Source organism: Sorex araneus, chromosome X (assembly GCF_027595985.1).
Source record: "Sorex araneus isolate mSorAra2 chromosome X, mSorAra2.pri, whole genome shotgun sequence".
In the NCBI taxonomy this organism is placed as follows: Eukaryota; Metazoa; Chordata; class Mammalia; order Eulipotyphla; family Soricidae; genus Sorex; species Sorex araneus.
The window spans coordinates 269,372,409-269,391,085 of NC_073313.1; the positions used below are offsets into that span (position 1 = coordinate 269,372,409).

General features: G+C 60.7%; 1 protein-coding gene across 1 annotated transcript in view; it reads left to right on the forward strand.

The window, feature by feature from the left end:
- The window catches only part of CAPN5 (calpain 5), a 55,197-nt gene extending 36,926 nt beyond the window's left edge, over positions 1-18,271 (forward strand). Inside the window, exons 5-14 of the mRNA XM_055122386.1 lie at positions 1,407-1,615; positions 7,220-7,412; positions 8,098-8,291; positions 8,848-8,925; positions 11,628-11,823; positions 12,258-12,380; positions 13,610-13,806; positions 14,645-14,760; positions 14,942-15,078; positions 16,004-18,271. Of these exons, the coding sequence (XP_054978361.1) occupies positions 1,407-1,615; positions 7,220-7,412; positions 8,098-8,291; positions 8,848-8,925; positions 11,628-11,823; positions 12,258-12,380; positions 13,610-13,806; positions 14,645-14,760; positions 14,942-15,078; positions 16,004-16,186 (1,626 nt within the window). The 3' untranslated portion in view covers positions 16,187-18,271. The remainder of the gene's footprint in view (positions 1-1,406; positions 1,616-7,219; positions 7,413-8,097; positions 8,292-8,847; positions 8,926-11,627; positions 11,824-12,257; positions 12,381-13,609; positions 13,807-14,644; positions 14,761-14,941; positions 15,079-16,003) is intronic.
- Positions 18,272-18,677: the final 406 nt, after the last annotated feature.

An 18,677-nucleotide genomic window follows, 5' to 3' on the forward strand; every position in this document is an offset into this window, starting at 1 on the left:
AGGGAGAGAGAAGAAGAAACCCCCAGTATCACTACGCATCTTTGTGGGTTGCGGGCCCATGTGGCCGCTGACACTGCCGTCTCCAGGGCCGTAAGGCAGGTCTTGGGTCTGATGTGCCCAGTGGAGAGGAGCCGAGCTGGTTTAAGGTGGGAGCTCCAAGAGGTTGGTTGGGTGCAGTGGTTTCCACCACAGCACCACCCGCCACAGCACCACCCGCCACAGCATTATCCACCACAGCACCACCCACCACAGCACCACCCGCCACAGCATTATCCACCACAGCACCACCCGCCACAGCACCACCCACCACAGCACCACCCGCCACAGCATTATCCACCACAGCACCACCCGCCACAGCACCACCCACCACAGCATTATCCACCACAGCACCACCCGCCACAGCACCACCCACCACAGCATTATCCACCACAGCACCACCCGCCACAGCACCACCCGCCACAGCATTATCCACCACAGCACCACCTGCCACAGCACCACCTGCCACAGCACCACCCGCCACAGCACCACCCACCACAGCACCACCCACCACAGCACCACCCGCCACAGCATTATCCACCACAGCACCACCCGCCACAGCACCACCCACCACAGCACCACCCGCCACAGCACCACCCGCCACAGCACCACCCACCACAGCACCACCCGCCACAGCATTATCCACCACAGCACCACCCGCCACAGCACCACCCGCCACAGCACTACCCACCACAGCACCACCCACCACAGCACCACCCGCCACAGCATTATCCACCACAGCACCACCCGCCACAGCACCATCCGCCACAGCACCACCCTCCACAGCACCATCCACCACAGCACCACCCTCCACAGCACCACCCGCCACAGCACCACCCGCCACAGCATTATCCACCACAGCACCATCCACCACAGCATTATCCGCCACAGCACCACCCGCCACAGCACCATCCGCCACAGCACCATCCGCCACAGCACCACCCGCCACAGCCCCACTTACAGCATCATTCACCACAGCACCACCCGCCACAGCCCCACTTACAGCATCATTCACCACAGCACATCCGCCACAGCACCATCCACCACCACATCGTTCTCCACAGACTCTTCATCACAGCGCTGTCCCCCAGAGCACCATCCACAGGCCACAGGCATGGGGTGGGAGTGCATGGTTCTGCATGGGGAGATGTGGGTGGAGGCAGGGAGACTGAGAATGGCAGACCCAGCAGGAGCCCATGGGAGCCTAACCCCTACTGAGAGGGGAAACTGAGGCTGGAGGTGAGCAGGATCCACACCAGTGCCACACTGGTCCACAACCAAGAAGGGGGTCAAACCCAGTATTTCCTTTGCGACTCCCTTCCTCAGACAGAGGCCAGATGCGCCCCCCCAACCGTCCCCTTCCTCTCCAGGTCATCCCAGACTGGAAGGAGCAGGAGTGGGACCCCGAGAAGCCCGAGGCCTACGCAGGCATCTTCCACTTTCACTTCTGGCGCTTTGGGGAGTGGGTGGACGTGGTCATCGATGACCGGCTGCCCACCGTCAACAACCAGCTCATCTACTGCCACTCCAACTCCCGCAACGAGTTCTGGTGCGCCCTGGTGGAGAAGGCCTATGCCAAGTAAGTGCTGGTGGGGGCACGGGGGCACTCTGGCCAGCGGCGGGCACAGGAAGATGAGGGGCTGGCGTGGTGTGCTGCAGCCTGGCATACGGGGCGGGGCAGGGCGGGGTGGGGCGGGGGCGCTCCAGCACGGGCGACATCCCACACACCCACAGAGGGAGCACGAGCTTCTTCCCCTTCTTTTGGAGGGGGTCACACCTGGCGATGCACAGGGGGTTCCTCCTGGCTCTGCACTCAGGAATTACTCCTGGCAGTGCTCCGGGGACCATATGGGATGCTGGGAATCGAACCATGGTCGGCCGCGTGCAAGGCAAACGCCCTACCCGCTGTGCTATCGCTCCAGCCCCTGAGCTTCTCCCAGTTCTGCCCTCAAACACGAGCTCGCCCCACGTTTAGTGCTCAGCGTCTGGTGTGTCCAGCTGCCTGTCCCCGGGGTCGTGCTGGCGGGGGGTGGGGAGTCACAGCAAGCATCCAGCCCTCCGCCCGCTTGGCCGGCCTCTCGCTCTCCCTGTGTGCAGGGCCCGGGGCCCAGCATGAGCAGAGGCTTGGGGGGTCCTGCAGCAGAGGGGCGGTCTGGGGGGCTGGAGGGCCGTGGGTCAGAGGCCAGCACACCTGCCCTGCGGGAGCCTTGCCTTAGGCCTCCGTCCTAGGCACGACCTTGGAGAGAGTGTGCACGCGTCTGTGTGTGTGTGTGTTTGTGCATGTGTGTGTGTGTGTGTGTGTGTGTGTGTGTGCGTGTGTCTGCAAGGAGAAGGGGAACAAACGACACCAGTTACAAACCCAGGGAAACGGGGCAGATTTCTTTGGGGGCCACCCCTGGCAGTGCTCCGGGGCCTCGGCTGGGACCAGACAGGACAAACACACGCCCCAGCCCTCTTGCTCCCTGCCCCTGCTTCTGGCTTTCCTCTTCATTTGGAGGTGGCGGGGGCTGGTCCCTGACTCGGAGCGAGGGAGTTGCCTGAGGCTCTGGGGCCTGTGAGGCAGGCAGGGTCCCCGGCAGAGCAGAGCACGCCCCCTGCAGGTCGCCGGCCCATGGTGCAGGCCCTTCTCCACCTCAGCTCCAGTACGTTTGTTTGCTTGATTTTAAGTAACAGTGTTTGGGTTTCTTTTCTTTACTGGTGGTGATAACACTTTATATTTAATAGTCAATGCCGGGGACTGGCGGGATAGTACAGCGGGTAGGGCGTTTGCCTTGCACGCGGCCAACCCGGGTTCGATCCCCAGCATCCCATATGGTCCCTCGAGCACCACCAGGAGTAATTCCTGAGTGCAGAGCCAGGAGGAACCCCTGTGCATCACCAGGTGTGACCCAAAAAGAAAACAATAAAACAAACAAATAGTCGATGCCTGTCTGATTCAGTGATTTACATTTATATTCCCTTTGTCAGTACCCAAGTCTTTTTCAAAATCTTCAATAAAACTCTTTTAACATTATTTTGGAGGGTGTCAGCCTGGGTCAGCCGTGTGCAAGGCAGATGCCCTACTCTCTATACTGTCACTCCAGCCCCTAAACTTTTTGTTTTGTCTTGTTTTGTGGCCACCTCTGGCGATGCTCAGGGGTTACTCCCTGTACTCAGGAATCCCCTGGCAGTGCTCAGGAAACCATATGGAATGCCAGGGGACCTAGGTTGGCCATGTGCAAGGCAAGTGCCCTACCCACTGGACTATCTCTCTGGCCCTAAAATCTTTTTTTTTTTTTTTTTTTGCTTTTTGGGTCACACCCAGCGATGCTCAAGGGTTACTCCTGGCTTTGCACTCAGGAATTACTCCTGGCAGTGCTTGGGGGACCATACGGGATGCCGGGGATCAAACCCGGGTCGGCCGAGTGCAAGGCAAACGCCCCACCCGCTGTGCTATCGCTCCAGCCCCATCTTTTCTTTTTTTAAATTATTTTATTTTAGACACTTGGTTTATAAAGCCGTTAATAGTAGCATTTTTTACATAAATCATCCCAGCACACCGCATCCTCCCCTGTGTCAGCTTCCCTCACCGTTGCCCCAGTGTCACCTCCCCTAACATTCTATCCCCCTATCCCCTACCGGTAAATTATTATTTTTCTACCTATAAACTTCGATCGATAGCACAGCGGTTGGGCGTTCGCCTTTCACTCGGCCGACCGGTGTTGATTCCTCCGCCCCTCTCGGAGAGCCCGGCAAGCTACCGAGAGTATGGAGCCCACACGGCAGAGCCTGGCAAGCTACCCATGCGTATTGGATATGTCAAGAACAGTAACAATAAGTCTCTCAATGAGAGACGTTACTAGTGCCCGCTCGAACAAATTGATGAGCAATGGGATGACAGTGACAAACGTCCTAGCAGAGACCAGTTTTGTTTCCAATTGCCTTTGGGCATTTGTCACACCTTTGCTTTGTTTCTTTATATTCTGCAGATGAGAGAAATCATTGTGTCTCTCCTAACTAATTTCACTCAGTGTGAAACTCTCCAGATCCATCCACACAGCAGCCAGTTGTATCACTTTGTCTTTTCTTATAACCCCGTTATATCCCGTTGTGTTACGTACCATAGTTTCTTTATCCAATCGTCCATTCTTGGACACTTGGGTTGTCTCCAGATTTTGGCTATTGTGAACAGTGTGACAATGCACAGAAATGCACATGTTTTTTCTGAATAGTGTTGGGCCCTGGGGTAGATGCAAAGAAATGGAATTGCTGGGTCATCTGGAAACTCAATTCCTAGATTTTTTTTTTTTCTTTTTGGGTCACATCTGGTGATGCACAGGGGTGACTCCTGGCTCTGCACTCAGGAATTACTCCTGGCAGTGCTTGGGGGACCATATGGGATGCCGGGGCAAACACCCTACCCGCTGTGCTATCGTTCCGGCCCCCTCCTCTTTAAATTTCTTATCAGAGAGATTATAGCTTGTTGTTACTGGTAGCTAGGGTTTTGTTGTGGTTGTGATTGTGGCTGTGGTTGTGGTTGTTTGAGAAGTGGCATCTTTTTTCCAACTCTTACATCCAGTCTCTCCTGCCCCCTGTGTCTGGCGGCCTTGATTCTGCTCGTGCCTCTCTGAATTGCCTCTGGGCTGCTCAGCTAAGGGGGGGTCTGACACCTCTTGCCTTCCTGGCTCTGGCTGTTTCTCTGAGCGCAGTGCTCTCAGGATTCACCCTGTCGCAGCTGGGGGACCGTTTCTGTCCTGCCCCTGGGCGAACGCCTGTGGCATATGTGGATGCCAGATTTTATTTATCCATTCATCTGCTGGTGCACACTTCGCCTTTTGTGAAAATGTCGCTGTGAACATGGCTGTTCCAAGTTTCTGTGTCCCAGCCTCAGCCTTGGGGATGTGTGTCGCCTCAGGGTGAATGGCTTGGCCTAATGGTGGGTCTTTTTGTTCTCGTTTTGGTGCTACATCTTGCAATGATCAGGGCTTCCTCCTGGCTCTGCGCTCAGGGCTTGGGAGCCATGCATGGCAGGAGGGTTCTAACCCGGGTCAGCCGCGTGCAAGGCAGATGCTCTCCCCTCTGTACTGTGACCCTAAGCTCCCTAGAAGTAACTCTGTATTTACGCTTCTCAGGAGCCACCTGTCTCAGTGTAACCACCATTTACACTTCCTTTCCTTTCACTTACTTGATTTTAATTTAATCTAATTCCATTTTGGGGGTCTCCTGAGCAGCGCTCAGGGGCCCGGGACCACTGCCAGGCATACTCAACCAGGAGGGCTGGGTGGTCCAATGCTCAGGCCCACCAGTGCTCAGCCGTTTCCAGGATCACACCTAGTGGTGCTCGCAGGAGCATGCGGTGCTGCGGAAGATCGGACAGGCCTTGCCCCTCCTTCCTACGCCCCTTCCCGGCTGCCGCTCTCCCTTCTGTTAGGGGGTCTCTGAGTTAATCCTTCCCTGTCTACTCCCTTTGTGCCCTCTCCCATCTCCCCCTCCCCAGTGGCAACGCTTTACTTTTTAGGGGGTGGGGGGCACACCCAACAACACTCAGGGCCTACTCCTGGCTCTGTGCTCAGGGGTCACTCCTGGGGGTGCATGGGGGGGTTCTGGGGCTCCAGCCCGGAGTGGCCGCATGCAAGGCCAGCGACAGCATTTCACATCGTAGCTGCATCTCTTTGGCTTGCCAGCCACTCTGCAGATGCGCTCTGGGCCTTTTCCGCTCACATCCTCGGCGCCATGGGTCCCGCTGCCTCTCTCGAGGCTTCGGACCCCAGCCTCCCCCACACGTTTCCAGCAGCCGAAGCAGCCACAGTCTGAGCGCTCGTTTGTGGCCCCTGGTGGACGCCTCCCATTTGCTGAGTGAATCGCTCATTCCTTTGTGAGAGGCAGAGAGGCTGGGCAACCCCCAGCAGCACTCAGGGGACTGCAGTGCTGGGGATGGAACTGGGATGGCCACGTGTGGGGCACGCGCCCGCCCGCCCCCCCCCCCCCCCGACTGTCTCTCTGGCCTTTATTGCGTACACGTGAACCCAGCTCTGGTGCTTTTTCAAACGGGACAGGCCGGCATTGGCATGTCCCGTTTCCTGCTGGGGGAATACGCCGAGGCGGGGTGCTCCGGCCAGATGCAGTGCCCTCGGCAGCGAGGGGACAATGCCAGCAGGGAGAGCAGCCCGGCACAGACAAGGCCCGTGCCATCCAGCTCCCACAGGACGCCACAGAGCAGCACTGGCCGTGGCCTGTCGCCAGCAGGACTGGACCAAGAGTTTCTGGAAGTGCCCAAGAGCTGACCGCCAGCCCCTGGCCGGCATGGCACTGGGTGCCCTCCGTATTTTCTTGTTCTGGTTTGTTTGTTTTTGCTTGGGGGCCATGCCTGGCCATGCTCAGGGTTTACTGCAGTTAGGAACGACTCCTAGCAATGTTTGGGGGACCCAAAGGGGTACTGAGGATCAAGCCCATGCAAGGGTGTTTGTGGTCCACATTCAGTGATGCTCAGAGCTTATTCCTGTCTCTGTGCTCAGCTCAGGCTCTTAGTGGGGTTTGGGGACCACATGGGGTGACCAGGATCAGATCTGGATTGGCCACGTGCAAGGCAACTGCCCTACCTGCCTTTGCTCTGGCCCAACTTGATTTTTTTTTTTAATGAGGTAGTTATGGGGAGATAGTCCAGCAGCACTTCTATGGGGTGTGGCAAAAAAAAAATCAGAATTTTCCTTTCATGACACTTAGGACATTCCTAAATGGGCTATAAACAATCAGTGGTGCTCACTTAGCACCATGTGTCCAGACAGATTGGGAGTTTTGTTGCTTTGGAAAAGGATTGCTAGATTTCTGGACGGCTGTCTTGATGTCAGGACTGTGTAAACTGAGAGACTGTTTGGGGCTGTATCTGACAGTGCTCAGTCCCGTTTTCAGCTTGGTGTGAGGTGCTGCTTCCGGTAGTGCTCGGAACATACTTAGTGCCGAGGACTCTAACCCGGGGCACCTGCACGTGAAGCGTCTCCTCAGCCCCCAGACTATAGGGGATTCGGGCAGTGAGACAGTGAGGCTCAGTGGAGCGACTGTTGATGCGGGAGCCGGAGATCTAGACTCAGCCGTAACCTGCTGTGTGGCTTTGGCCATCGCTTGACCTCTCTGTGTCTCAGAATATCTGCGCGAAGGTGGAGGGCTGCAGGGGTGAGCTGGAAACTCTTGCCCCATTGCTCCCCAGGATGGCGGGGTGCTACCAGGCGCTGGATGGGGGCAACACGGCGGACGCGCTGGTGGACTTCACAGGCGGCGTGTCCGAGCCCATCGACCTAACCGAGGGGGACTTTGGCCGGGACGAGGCCAAGAGGAACCAGCTGTTCGAGCGGGTGCTGAAGGTGCACAGCCGCGGAGGCCTTATCAGCGCCTCCATCAAGGTGAGGCCCCGCCCGGCTCCCGGCTGGCCCCGAGAGATTCAGACCCTGGGCCTCAGGGGATAGCGCAGGGCTCTCACCCGGGGCCAGGGGAGGCGGAGTGCGTGAGGCCGCGCTGACCCACACCCTCTGTGCCCACCCTCCCGCTGGCAGGCGGGACTTGGATAGGGGCTACTCTGTGCAGTACCTGGGGCCTTGCAGGGCCGCCCTTTTGGGCAGCAGCCCCTGGGGGTTTGTTTGTGGGCCAGGCCCATGGCCCTCGGGGCTTCCTCTGCACTCAGGGACCACTCCTGGCGGGTTGGGGGACCCTGTGGGGTGCTGGGGTCAAAGCTGGGCCTGCGCGGGCAGGGCAGATGCCCTCTCTGTCCTATGGCTCCGACAGCTCGTGTTGTAGGTGGGGCAGCCGGGCTGGGCAGGCGGGACTTGGCGTGATTCTGAACTGGCTCCTGGGGCCGGTAGAAACAGCCTCCGCGCCCCTTTGCTGGCGTCTGCGCCGTAGCTACCCGGGGCCGGGGCCGGGACTCCGAGTCCTGCCAGCGCCCTGCCTGGCGCGGGGCCGCGTCCAGCGCCCGCGAGTGGACTCTGGGCCCCCCTCCCCGCGCTGCCCCGCAGGGCCGGAAGCCAGGGCGGGCCGCGCCTCCCTCCGCCCCGGGCAGTGCCCCGGGCCCTGAGCGCGTGCCCACCGCAGGCGGTGACCGCGGCCGACATGGAAGCGCGCCTGGACTGCGGGCTGGTGAAGGGCCACGCCTACGCCATCACCGACGTGCGCAAGGTGCGCCTGGGCCACGGCCTGCTGGCCTTCTTCAAGTCCGAGAAGCTGGACATGATACGCCTGCGCAACCCCTGGGGCGAGCGCGAGTGGAACGGGCCCTGGAGCGACACGTGAGGCTCTGGGATGGGGGGGATGGAAAGGGGGGGCTGGTGTTTGGGTGGATCTTAGTGGGCAGTGGTTAGACAGGTGGACTTCCTGGAGGAGGTGGCAAGGGGCGGGCCTTTGAAGGACGGTGGGTTTGAAGGACATGGAGGGAAACTTACTGTGGAGTGGTGAGATGGGCCGGGGGAAAGTGGGTTCAACAAGGGCAAAGGCCTGGAGGCGGGAAGGTGCAGGTTCCGAGCAGGGAGGGCAGCGGGGTGGGCAGGTGACTTCCCTGAGCTGGCCCAGGGCTCTGCGGGAGGGGCCACAGCCTCAGCTTAGCTGGCCTCCACGCTGGGCACAGTGCGGCCGTTTCCCCAGCCCTTGCCAGGGGGCCCTGCGGGGCCCCACCTCCCACCCTCCCTCTCCCCTCCCTGTGCCCTGCGGGGCCCCTCCTCTCACCCTCTCCCTCTCCCCTCCCTGCGCCCTGCGGGGCCCCTCCTCCCACCCTCCCTCTCCCCTCCCTGTGCCCTGCGGGGCCCCTCCTCTCACCCTCTCCCTCTCCCCTCCCTGTGCCGATCCCAGGTCGGAGGAGTGGCAGAAGGTGAGCAAGAGTGAGCGGGAGAAGATGGGTGTGACGGTGCAGGATGATGGCGAGTTCTGGTGAGTGGCGAGCACCGAGGACAGGGCCCCCTGCAGGCGGGGCGGGAGGCAGCCCAGGCCCCGGCAAAGCCCACCCACCCCAATCTCTCCCTGAGCCTCAGTTTCCGCCTGTGTAGAATGGGCGGTTCACTTCTTTCCTGGTGATGGCCCTGCCTATGTGAGGGGCCCCTGAGGGCCCTGGGCTGACCCTCCCGGGCTGGTCCTCTGCGAGTGCGTGAGGAAGCCAGCAGGCGGGGCTGGCCAGAGAGCTGGCCGGCAGGGAGGGAGAGTGAGGCCCCCAGAGCCAGCACTCTGTGCTGGGAGGTGAGGGGCAGGGGAGACCTGGGTGGGTGGGCAGGGAGACAAACCCAGCCTGAGGCCAGAGAGAAAGTTCCCTGGGTTTGGGAAGGGGGGAGTGACAGGGTGAGGCGGGGCAGAGCTGAGATCCGAGAGCCCAGCACTCTGCCATCACCCCCCCCCCATCTCACTCCCTCCTGCCACACCCTCTGTGTCACTCCCCCTGCCACACCCCCTCTGCCACTCCCGCCTGCCACACCCCTGTCACACCCTCTGTGTCACTCCCCCGTCACACCCTCTGTGTCACTCCCCCTGTCACACCCCTCTGCCACTCCTGCCTGCCACACCCCTGTGTCACTCCCTCCTGCCACACCCCCTGTGTCACTCCCTCCTGCCACACCCCCCTGTGTCACTCCCTCCTGCCACACCCCCCTGTGTCACTCCCTCCTGCCACACCCCCGTGTCACTCCCTCCTGCCACACCCCCGTGTCACTCCCTCCTGCCACACCCCCCTGTGTCACTTCCTCCTGCCACACCCCCCTGTGTCACTCCCTCCTGCCACACCCCCCGTGTCACTCCCTCCTGCCACACCCCCTGTGTCACTCCCTCCTGCCACACCCCCCGTGTCACTCCCTCCTGCCACACCGCCCCGTGTCACTCCCTTCGGCCACACCCCCCTGTGTCACTCCCCTCTGCCACACCCCCTGTATCACTCCCTCCTGCCACAGCCCCTCTGCCACTCCCTCCTGCGCCCCTCCTGTGGGCACTCCGTGTCCACCTAGGCTGTGTTCTGCAGCAAGACTCCCCTGGAGACTGGGCCTCTGCTGGAGAGGTACTGGGCACCCTGTGTGTGCTGGGAACTGGGGGCACCAGGCAGACCCAGTGGCTCTGGCCTTGACCTTGGTACCTGAGCAGGTGTCCCGACCTCAGGGAGCCGTCGCAGACTCTGTGGGTGAGATCCACCTCACCCTCCTGGCCAGGGACCCGCAGCTGGTGGAAGCAGGCGCAGAACACGCCCACACTGGCCAGCCTTCCTGGAGCTCTTTATTTTTTCCCACTGGCTTTTTATTTTATTTGCATTTTAAAAGAATTGAATCACCATGAGATACACAGTTACAAAGTTGTTCATGGTTGGGTTTCAGTCACACCAGGTTCCATCACTCGTCCCTTCACCAGTGCACATTTCCCACCCCAGTGTCCCCAGTTTCCTTTCTGCCACCCCTCCCCGCAGCCTGCCTCTATGGCTCTCTCCCTCCCTCTTCCTCCCCCTCTCCCTCTCCCTTCTCTCTCTCTTTCTCCCTCCCTTCCTCCCTCTCTCTTTCTCTCTCTCTCTCTCTCCCTCCCCCCCAGGTTTGTTGTTACTTAGCACATGCATGTGCCTGTTTTCATACATATGTGCACTTGTACAGTCTCATATGTACCATCGGGTACATGCACACATGTTTTTATGTAAGTGCACACATACATGTCATCATATGTGCACACTTAGCACACATGCACATTCCCCTGTATGTGCACACCTTGTGAACACACACGTTCTCATATATTTGTGCACTTAGTGCACACATACATGTTACATGTTCATGTTTGGTGTACACACATACTTATGTATGTGCATACATACACCATTCTCATGTACTTGTACCCACATGCGTGTTCTGTGTGCACACTTGGTATGTACATACATGTTGTCATGTATGTGCCCACCTGGTGTACACATGCACATTTTCCTGTATGCGCACACTTGGTGCACATACCTGTATTCTCATGTGTGTGCATTTAATGCACACATGCATGTTATATGCTCATGCTTGGTGCACACACATTCTCATATATGCACACATGCAGGGCAGCAGGCGCGTCCCTGCACACAGTGTGTGCAGCCTTCAGTGATCGCAGCAGCCCCGCCCTGGTGGAGAGATAGCCTGGGGAATAAGGCGCCCGGACCCTGGCTCTACTCCCTGGCACCCCATATAATCCCCTGGGCGCTTTCAGGGGTCACTCGAGCAGAGAGCCAAGAATAGCCCTGAGCACTGTTTCATGTAGCCCCAAACCAGAATGAGAGACAAAATCCTGGCACCGCGGCACACCTACCAAAGTTCCCACCGTAGTTTTCTCAGGCCACACCCTGGACCCTCTCTTCTCCCTCCGGTCAGCGGAGACGAGAGCCTCTGCTGATGTTTCTGTCTGCTGGAGGCTGGAGTTTTCCTTCACCCGGCTGCAGCGTTACTTACTTCCCCACTGGTTCTGCAAGAAAGGGGGCTGTCGTGGTTAGGTTCGCTCCCATTTTCCAGGTCAGGAAACTGAGGCTGATGAGATGTGAAGGGGCGTCCTGGCCCCGTGGGCTGCCTGGCGCGGGCTGTGGCCAGGGACTCAGCCTGGCGGGAGCGTGGGCCTGCTGAGCCCCTTGCCTGCTCGCCCGCCAGGATGACCTTCGAGGACTTGTGCCTCTACTTCACCGACATCATCAAGTGCCGCCTGATGAACACGTCCTACCTGAGCATCCACAAGACCTGGGAGGAGGCCCGGCTGCACGGCGCCTGGACGCGGCACGAGGACCCGCAGCGCAACCGCAGTGGCGGCTGCATCAACCACAAGGACACCTTCTTCCAGAACCCGCAGGTCTGCGTCCCTGTGCCCGTGCGGGGGTTGGGGGGTCAGTGGGGCCCGTCTGTCCATCTGCAGCCTCCCTGGGGGTCTGAGGGCTCCTGGGTGCCCTGCCTGGAGGCCCAGGGCCCCTTGGAAGCTGGCGGTGCACATCGTCTGTCCCACACTGCACACAGTGGCCTCTTCCAGAAGCTGGTCAGCCCGACCCCGCCACAGGGGCCTCTCCCCTGCAGCGTCCGTGCTCGGGACTTTGGCAGCTGCTTAGTCCTGGTGCTCCGTGTGCCTTTATTGAGCACCAACTACATACCAGCCTCAAACTCCAAGTCCTTGGAGAGAGGGGTGGGCTCGGAGAGGTCATGTGACCTGCACGGCCCCAGGCTGGGCCTCTTGAGGCGTGGAGCCCCTCTGGGTCGGGCCTCCTCATGGCCTTGCCCTCACCATGCCCGCAGTACGTCTTTGATGTCAAGAAGCCGGAAGATGAAGTGCTGATATGCATCCAGCAGCGGCCCCAGCAGTCCACCCGGCGCGGGGGCAAAGGCGAGAACCTGGCTATCGGCTTTGACATCTACAAGGTGAGGTCACCCTCGCGGGGGTAGGGGGACCCGGTGGGGGAAGAGCACAGGAGTGGAATTAGGACCCCTGGGGCCTGGGCGAAAACACTCTGGACCCTCGTTCCTTGTTCTCTGTCTTGGGGACGCCCGTCAGTGCTCAGGCTCTGTGCTCAGGGATCTCGCCCGGTGTCTGCGTGCACGGCAAGCACCTTACCCGTTGTCCTCCCGCCAGCCCTAGAAGCGAGCTTGAACTGTGGGTGGTGACCCCACCGAGGGTCACACACTGAGTGGGAGCAGGGACTCGGGCACGAGCGAGCTGGGGCGGGGAAAGGTTCTGAACCTGCAGCGATCCAGGGGCACCCAGGATCCACCAGCCCGTCAACCCGAGGTGTGCCTTGCCGCGCTCGCCCCGCTGCGGAAAGGGTGGCACGTGGGGAAAGGTTGAGAAGTCCTGTTCTAGAATACTCCGGCCACTGCGTCTCTCCTGGCCCCTGCAGGGATGCCGTGTGCCCAGTACCTGGTGCCTGTCCGGGTTCAGCCTGCTTTTTCAGCCCGCTCTCTTGCCGGGACCTCCCTCCCCCACCCCCTCTTTCCCCTTTATTCTCTCGTCTTTCTTTTTTCCCCCTCTTTTTCTTTTTCCTTTCTTTTTACACTTTCTTTTTTTTTCTCTCCCTCTTCCTTTCCCCCCTCTCTCTCATCTTCTCTTTTCTTTCTCTTTCTTGCCTTTTTTCTCTTTCTTTTTCTTTGTTCTTTATTTTGTTTTTCCGCTTTCTTTCTTTCTTTCTTTCTTTCTTTCTTTCTTTCTTTCTTTCTTTCTTTCTTTCTTTCTTTCTTTCTTTCTCTCTCTCTCTCTTCCTTTCTCTCTTTCTCTCTGTCTCTCCCTCCATCCGTCTGTTTCTCTCTCTGGAGGGGCCACACCCGGCAGTGCTCAGGGTTTACTCCTGGTTCTGCACTCAGGGGTCACTCTGGTACAGCTTGGGGGACCATATGGGTATGGGGGATCAACCCCAGGCCGGCTGAGAGCGAGGCCAGCGCCTTACCTGCTGCACTCTGGCTAGGGCCTAACTTTCCACAGCTCCATTCACATATCTCACCCCTGACGCACGCACAGAGCTGGCAGCATCACTGTGGTTGCATTTGGGGTCTTTTCCCCACCCAATAGGGAGCGAGTCCTCTTCACCCACCCCCACCCGCTGCTCGCCGCCACCCAGGGCAGCTCGTGCCTCTGTGCTCCCGTGGCCTCTCCGCAGGTGGAGGAGAACCGCCAGTACCGCATGCACAGCCTGCAGCCCCGCGTTGCCAGCTCCATCTACATCAACTCCCGCAGCGTCTTCCTGCGCACGGACCAGCCCGAGGGCCGCTACGTCATCATCCCCACCACCTTCGAGCCGGGCCACACTGGCGACTTCCTGCTGCGAGTCTTCACGGACGTGCCCTCCAACTGCCGGTGAGAGAAGATGCCCAGAGAGGCCCATGTCCACCCAGGCTTGGAGCCCCGCCTTCCGCTCCCGGGCACACCCACCAGCTGGCACTCAGCACCCCAGCCCTGCGCAGGCCACACCCACCAGCTGTCACTCCTTATCCCCAGCCCTGCGCAGGCCACACCCACCAGCTGTCACTCCTCCCCAGCCCAGCGCAGGTCACACCCAACAGCTGGCACTCCTATCCCCAGCCCAGCGCAGGCCACACCCACCAGCTGGCGCTCCTCATCCCCAGCCCAGAGGCCACACCCACCAGCTGGCACTCCTCATCCCCAGCCCAGCGCAGGCCACACCCACCAGCTGTCACTCCTATCCCCAGCCCAGCGCAGGCCACACCCACCAGCTGTCACTCCTATCCCCAGCCCAGCGCAGGTCACACCCACCAGCTGGCGCTCCTCATCCCCAGCCCAGCGCAGGCCACACCCACCAGCTGGCACTCCTCATCCCCAGTCCAGCGCAGGCCACACCCACCAGCTGGCACTCATCACCCCCAGAGCCTGCAGGTGCCATGCCCCCCTAACTCCCCTCATTTTCCCGAGGAGGATTGGGGATCCCGGTTGAGTGAGGTCCCAGGGGTGCAGCTGGACTAAGTTGCTCAGCTGGTCTGATTCCAAAATTGGCTTCTTGTCCCTCCAGTTCCCTGCCCTGAGCCGGGACTGCTAGCCTGACCTCCTGAAACTGCCCCTCCCCCGCTGGGATTGCAGACCTGGTGGGGGTCACTCTCCCCCACGCATGCCGCAGGGAGGCGGGGGCCAAATGCAAGTTTCTGTCCCCTTGTCCTGTTGAACCCCCTTTTGTCTTCAGGGAGCTCTGCCTGGATGAGCCCCCCCGGACCTGCTGGAGCCCCTTGTGCGGCTACCCCCAGCAGGTGACCCAGGTGCACGTCCTGGGGGCCGCCGGGCTCAAGGACTCCCCGACAGGTGAGCTCCTGGCTGAAGCCTGCTGCGTGCCAGGGCGGGGGTGTTGGCTGGGGCGGGACAGTCCTGGGAAGTGTCTGGCCACGGGGCGCCCCGTGCCACCTCCTGTCTCCAGCAGCTGAGACACAGGTTGCTGCCGGGGCTCTCCCTGCGGACCTGCTGAAGCTGCCCCCACCCTCCCTAGGGGCCAACTCCTACGTGATCATCAAGTGTGAGGGGGACAAAGTCCGCTCAGCTGTGCAGAGAGGCACCTCGAACCCTGAGTACAACGTGAGGGGCGTCTTCTACCGCAAGAAGCCGGGCCAGCCCATCACTGTCCAGGTGAGGCCTGAGCCCGAGGCTTCCCGGGCGGCCAGCCCAGGGCCCTGGAGCCGTCCCAGCGTGGGCAGTTGCGGGAGAGTGCGTGGGCCCTAGAAACAGCGTGTCGCCGTGCCCGTCAGCGCCCCCCATCAGCCTGGCTGGGGGCTGGGCGGGCCGGGCCCAGCCGCTGGCTCTCAGGCCAGGGCAGTGACGTCAGTGCTGCGCTCGTTGTAGCAAACCCTGTGTCCCCCAGGCCGCGCCTGCACCTCTCCGGGTGAGAAACCAGCTGTAAACAAACCCTCAGCTTCCCGGGGGGCCTCTGTAGACTCTCCCAGTTTTCCTAACACTCGGTCCCTGGGGCAAAGCGCGTGCTGGGCAGGAAGCACCCGTAGGGGCCTGGAATCCAACCTCAGCCCTGGGGTGGGAGCTGTCTCTCTCGCTCAGGGTCAAGGGGATCCCCAGTGGCACCCACAGCAGAGTTGATGTGGTTCCGTGTTGCGGCCACACTGGTGGTGCTTGGGGGCTACTCCTGCCTCAGTGCTTGGGGGTCCCTTCTGGCACTGCTCGGGGATGGAGCCTGGGCCCTCCACATGCAAAGCATGCCATCTTTGGCTCTGCGCCCTCTCCCGATCCCAACAAATTTGACTTGGGGGCCGAGAGATAGTCCAGTGGGGAGGGCGTTTGCCTGGCACGTGGCCCATCCGGGTTCAATCCCCGGCACCCCATAGGGTGCCCCAAGCACCACCAGGAGTGATTCCTGAGCTCAGAGTCAGGAGCAACCCCTGAGCCTTGCCAGTGTGATCCCAAACAAACAAAAACTCCAACAGACTTAAAAGTGAAAGGAGAGAGGAAGGGACTCGACCGCCCGTCACCCCAGCCCCCCCCCAGGGCTGGACGCTGGGCCCTGGAGATGTGCGCTCCCGCGACCTTCCTCTGTCTCCTCCAGATCTGGAACCACCGTGTCCTGAAGGACGAGTTTCTGGGCCAGGTGCACCTGAAGGCCAGCCCGGACGAGCTGCAGGCCCTGCACACGCTCCACCTGCAGGACCGCAACAGCCGGCAGCCCAGCGACCTGCCGGGCACGGTGGCCGTGCAGGTGCTCAGCAGCGCCTCCCTCACGGCCGTCTGACCCCGTGCGCCTTCCCGGGCCCACAGCCCGGGGGCTGCCAGACCAGCCCGCTGGTGTCCACTTCCCAGACTGCTGAGCGGCCGTGAGACTCCCAGTGTGGGCGAGGGGCGCTCTGCCCTTCTCTGCCCTGCTCGTGGTGACTCTTCTGGCCTGAGATGCAAAAAAGCTCACCCCACCACACCTGTCTGTCGCCGCAGCTGCGGGCTGAAGCCTTTTCCCAGGGCCTTATTGCCGGCTGGTGGTGTTCCAAGGAGATGTGCTTGTTTACATTCAGGGGACTTCGACGGCCTCCTTTGCGCCTTCTCTGCAGGGCCGCTCCCCGCCACCCCGGTCCTTCCTCCCAGGGTGCCCCTGTTTGACCTCTCGGCAGGACTCTTATGTTTTGGGGGCCTCACGGGGTGGCAGGCGGGAGTAGCTCAGGGTGTCTCCTGACTCCGTGCTTCCCATAGTGCTGGGGGCCCCGGGTGTCCTGCACGTGGAGCCCTTTGAGCCCTCGCTCCGGCCCCTTGGCTCTAGCTGGGTCCCCTCTCGGCCTGGCGTTTGGGGAGTGTGCGGGAGATGTTTGTGCGGCTCCCGGTTCTGGGTGTTTAATGATTCCACAGAGCCAGGAGGAGCGGGGCCGACCCCAGCTCTGGGCTGCCCAGGCTCTGAGGCATTTCTGGCCTCTGACTGAGGGAATTGCAGCCAGGAAGACGACCTTCTCTGGTATGTCCAGGTCCAGGGACCAAGGACCATGAGCATGGAGAGGACACAGAGACATGCTCCCAGGTGCCTCCTTCTGACGTGAGACCAGAATCTTCCTGGGAGAATTCTCTGGGATCTGCTTTCAGACCCACTGGGATCAGGCCACCCCATGGGCATGGCAGGAGATCTCGAACAGAGGGACTTCTGCCACCAACGGTCCCCCGGAAACGAAGCCCAGGAATCCACAGCCTTCTTCTGGGTCAGGACCAAAGTGTGTCTCTGAGTCCTTAGCTCTCAAATTCTTTGTGTTTCAGAACCCTCCAGTTTAACAAGGATACTTAAAGGCAGACAGAACCCCTCAACCACCACCTTTAAAACAAGACTCCAGTGAGGGGGGCTTCTGGGTTTATTTCCTTGCGTTTGGGAGGCACGGGGGGGGGGGGGCAGGCATTGAGACAGACATAGACAGGTGCAGTGGGGACCAGCAGTGCTGTTCTGTTGCATCAGTACCAGGCCTGCCTTGGGGCTCTTCTGTGTCCCTGGGCCCAAACCAGGTGATGCCAGGGAGAAGCCAGCAGTCCAAGGAAGGAGATTCATCTTGGAGACCTGGACTTCCGGCCTCTCTGGCGCAATTTGGTTCTAGGTTCTTCCTGAAGCATCAGGTGCTGGTGTTGGCTTTCCCCTAATGTGGCCGTTTCTGCTGCCATGTGCTGACCCCAGGCACGTAGCACCCCAAAAGTTCAGGAGGACCTGAGGACTCCTTCAAGAGCTCGGCTCTCTCCAAGAACCCAAGCCTGGGGCTAGGAGTCTGCATGACCAGGAGCAAGTTCCGTCAACCTCCTGTGCCTCGGGCCCCCTGCTATGGTCCCTGTCTGTGTCAGTGCTCCCACCCGCCAGGCCATCAGTGCTCCCACCCGCCAAGCCGCCCCTCTCTCTGCGTCTCTGGGGAGTCACTCCAGACATTCATGGGATTGGCCCTTCTTTGCCCCGATCGCCGTGAAGGCTCCTGAGTCTGCTGGGGAAGGAAGGTCCCCGGCGCTGCTTGGCACCTCAGGGCCTGGCCCTGGGTCCGGGCTTGGCCAGTCTGCACTTTTCTCGACCTGCACTTCTGGGTGCACCAGGCCCCACTGCGGGCCTGTGCAGGCTCTGTCTGGGGGTGGGCACAAGCAGACCCAGTCCAGCCACCTGGCCCTGCGACTGCCCTCTGGGAGGCCAGGCTGGCTCCTGGCTGTGGTCCCCATAGGTCCCTACCCTGGCATGGGGACTGGACGGTGGGGGATGGGAGCAGTTGCTCTGTCTCAGTGTAGTGTCGGACCCCAGCGCCTCTGGCCCACGTCGCCCTGCTGGGGGGCAGATAGAGGCCCGTTTTGTTCTCAATAAATGTTTCCTCAATCCCAGAAACACCCGCGTGTCTGTGTCGGTCCTCCTGGGGGTGAGGAAAGCGGAAGGAGTGTTCCCAGGCAAGCTCGCTGTGCCTTGAGAGGGTGAGGGGCTAGTAGCTTGGGCCGGACTCTGTGTCAAGAACTGAGATCACTGACCCTGTGTTTTCTTCCTGCAGCCTCAGGCCCAGGCGCTGGGGTGGAGGGTCCTGGGGGGGGGGGTCAGGGGGCCCTACGTGGGACGGGATCGGAGCTGGCTGGGCCACGTGCAGTGCAAGCGCCCTGCTCACAGCCCTCTTGCTCGGCCCCCTGTTCATCTTTCCAGCTCCTGGGCTGGCTCACTAGGAGGTCCTGCCTCTCTCATTTTCCCCCTGCAGCGGGAGTGAGGGACGCGTGACTGAATCCAGTGTGGCCCAATCTCCCTGGCA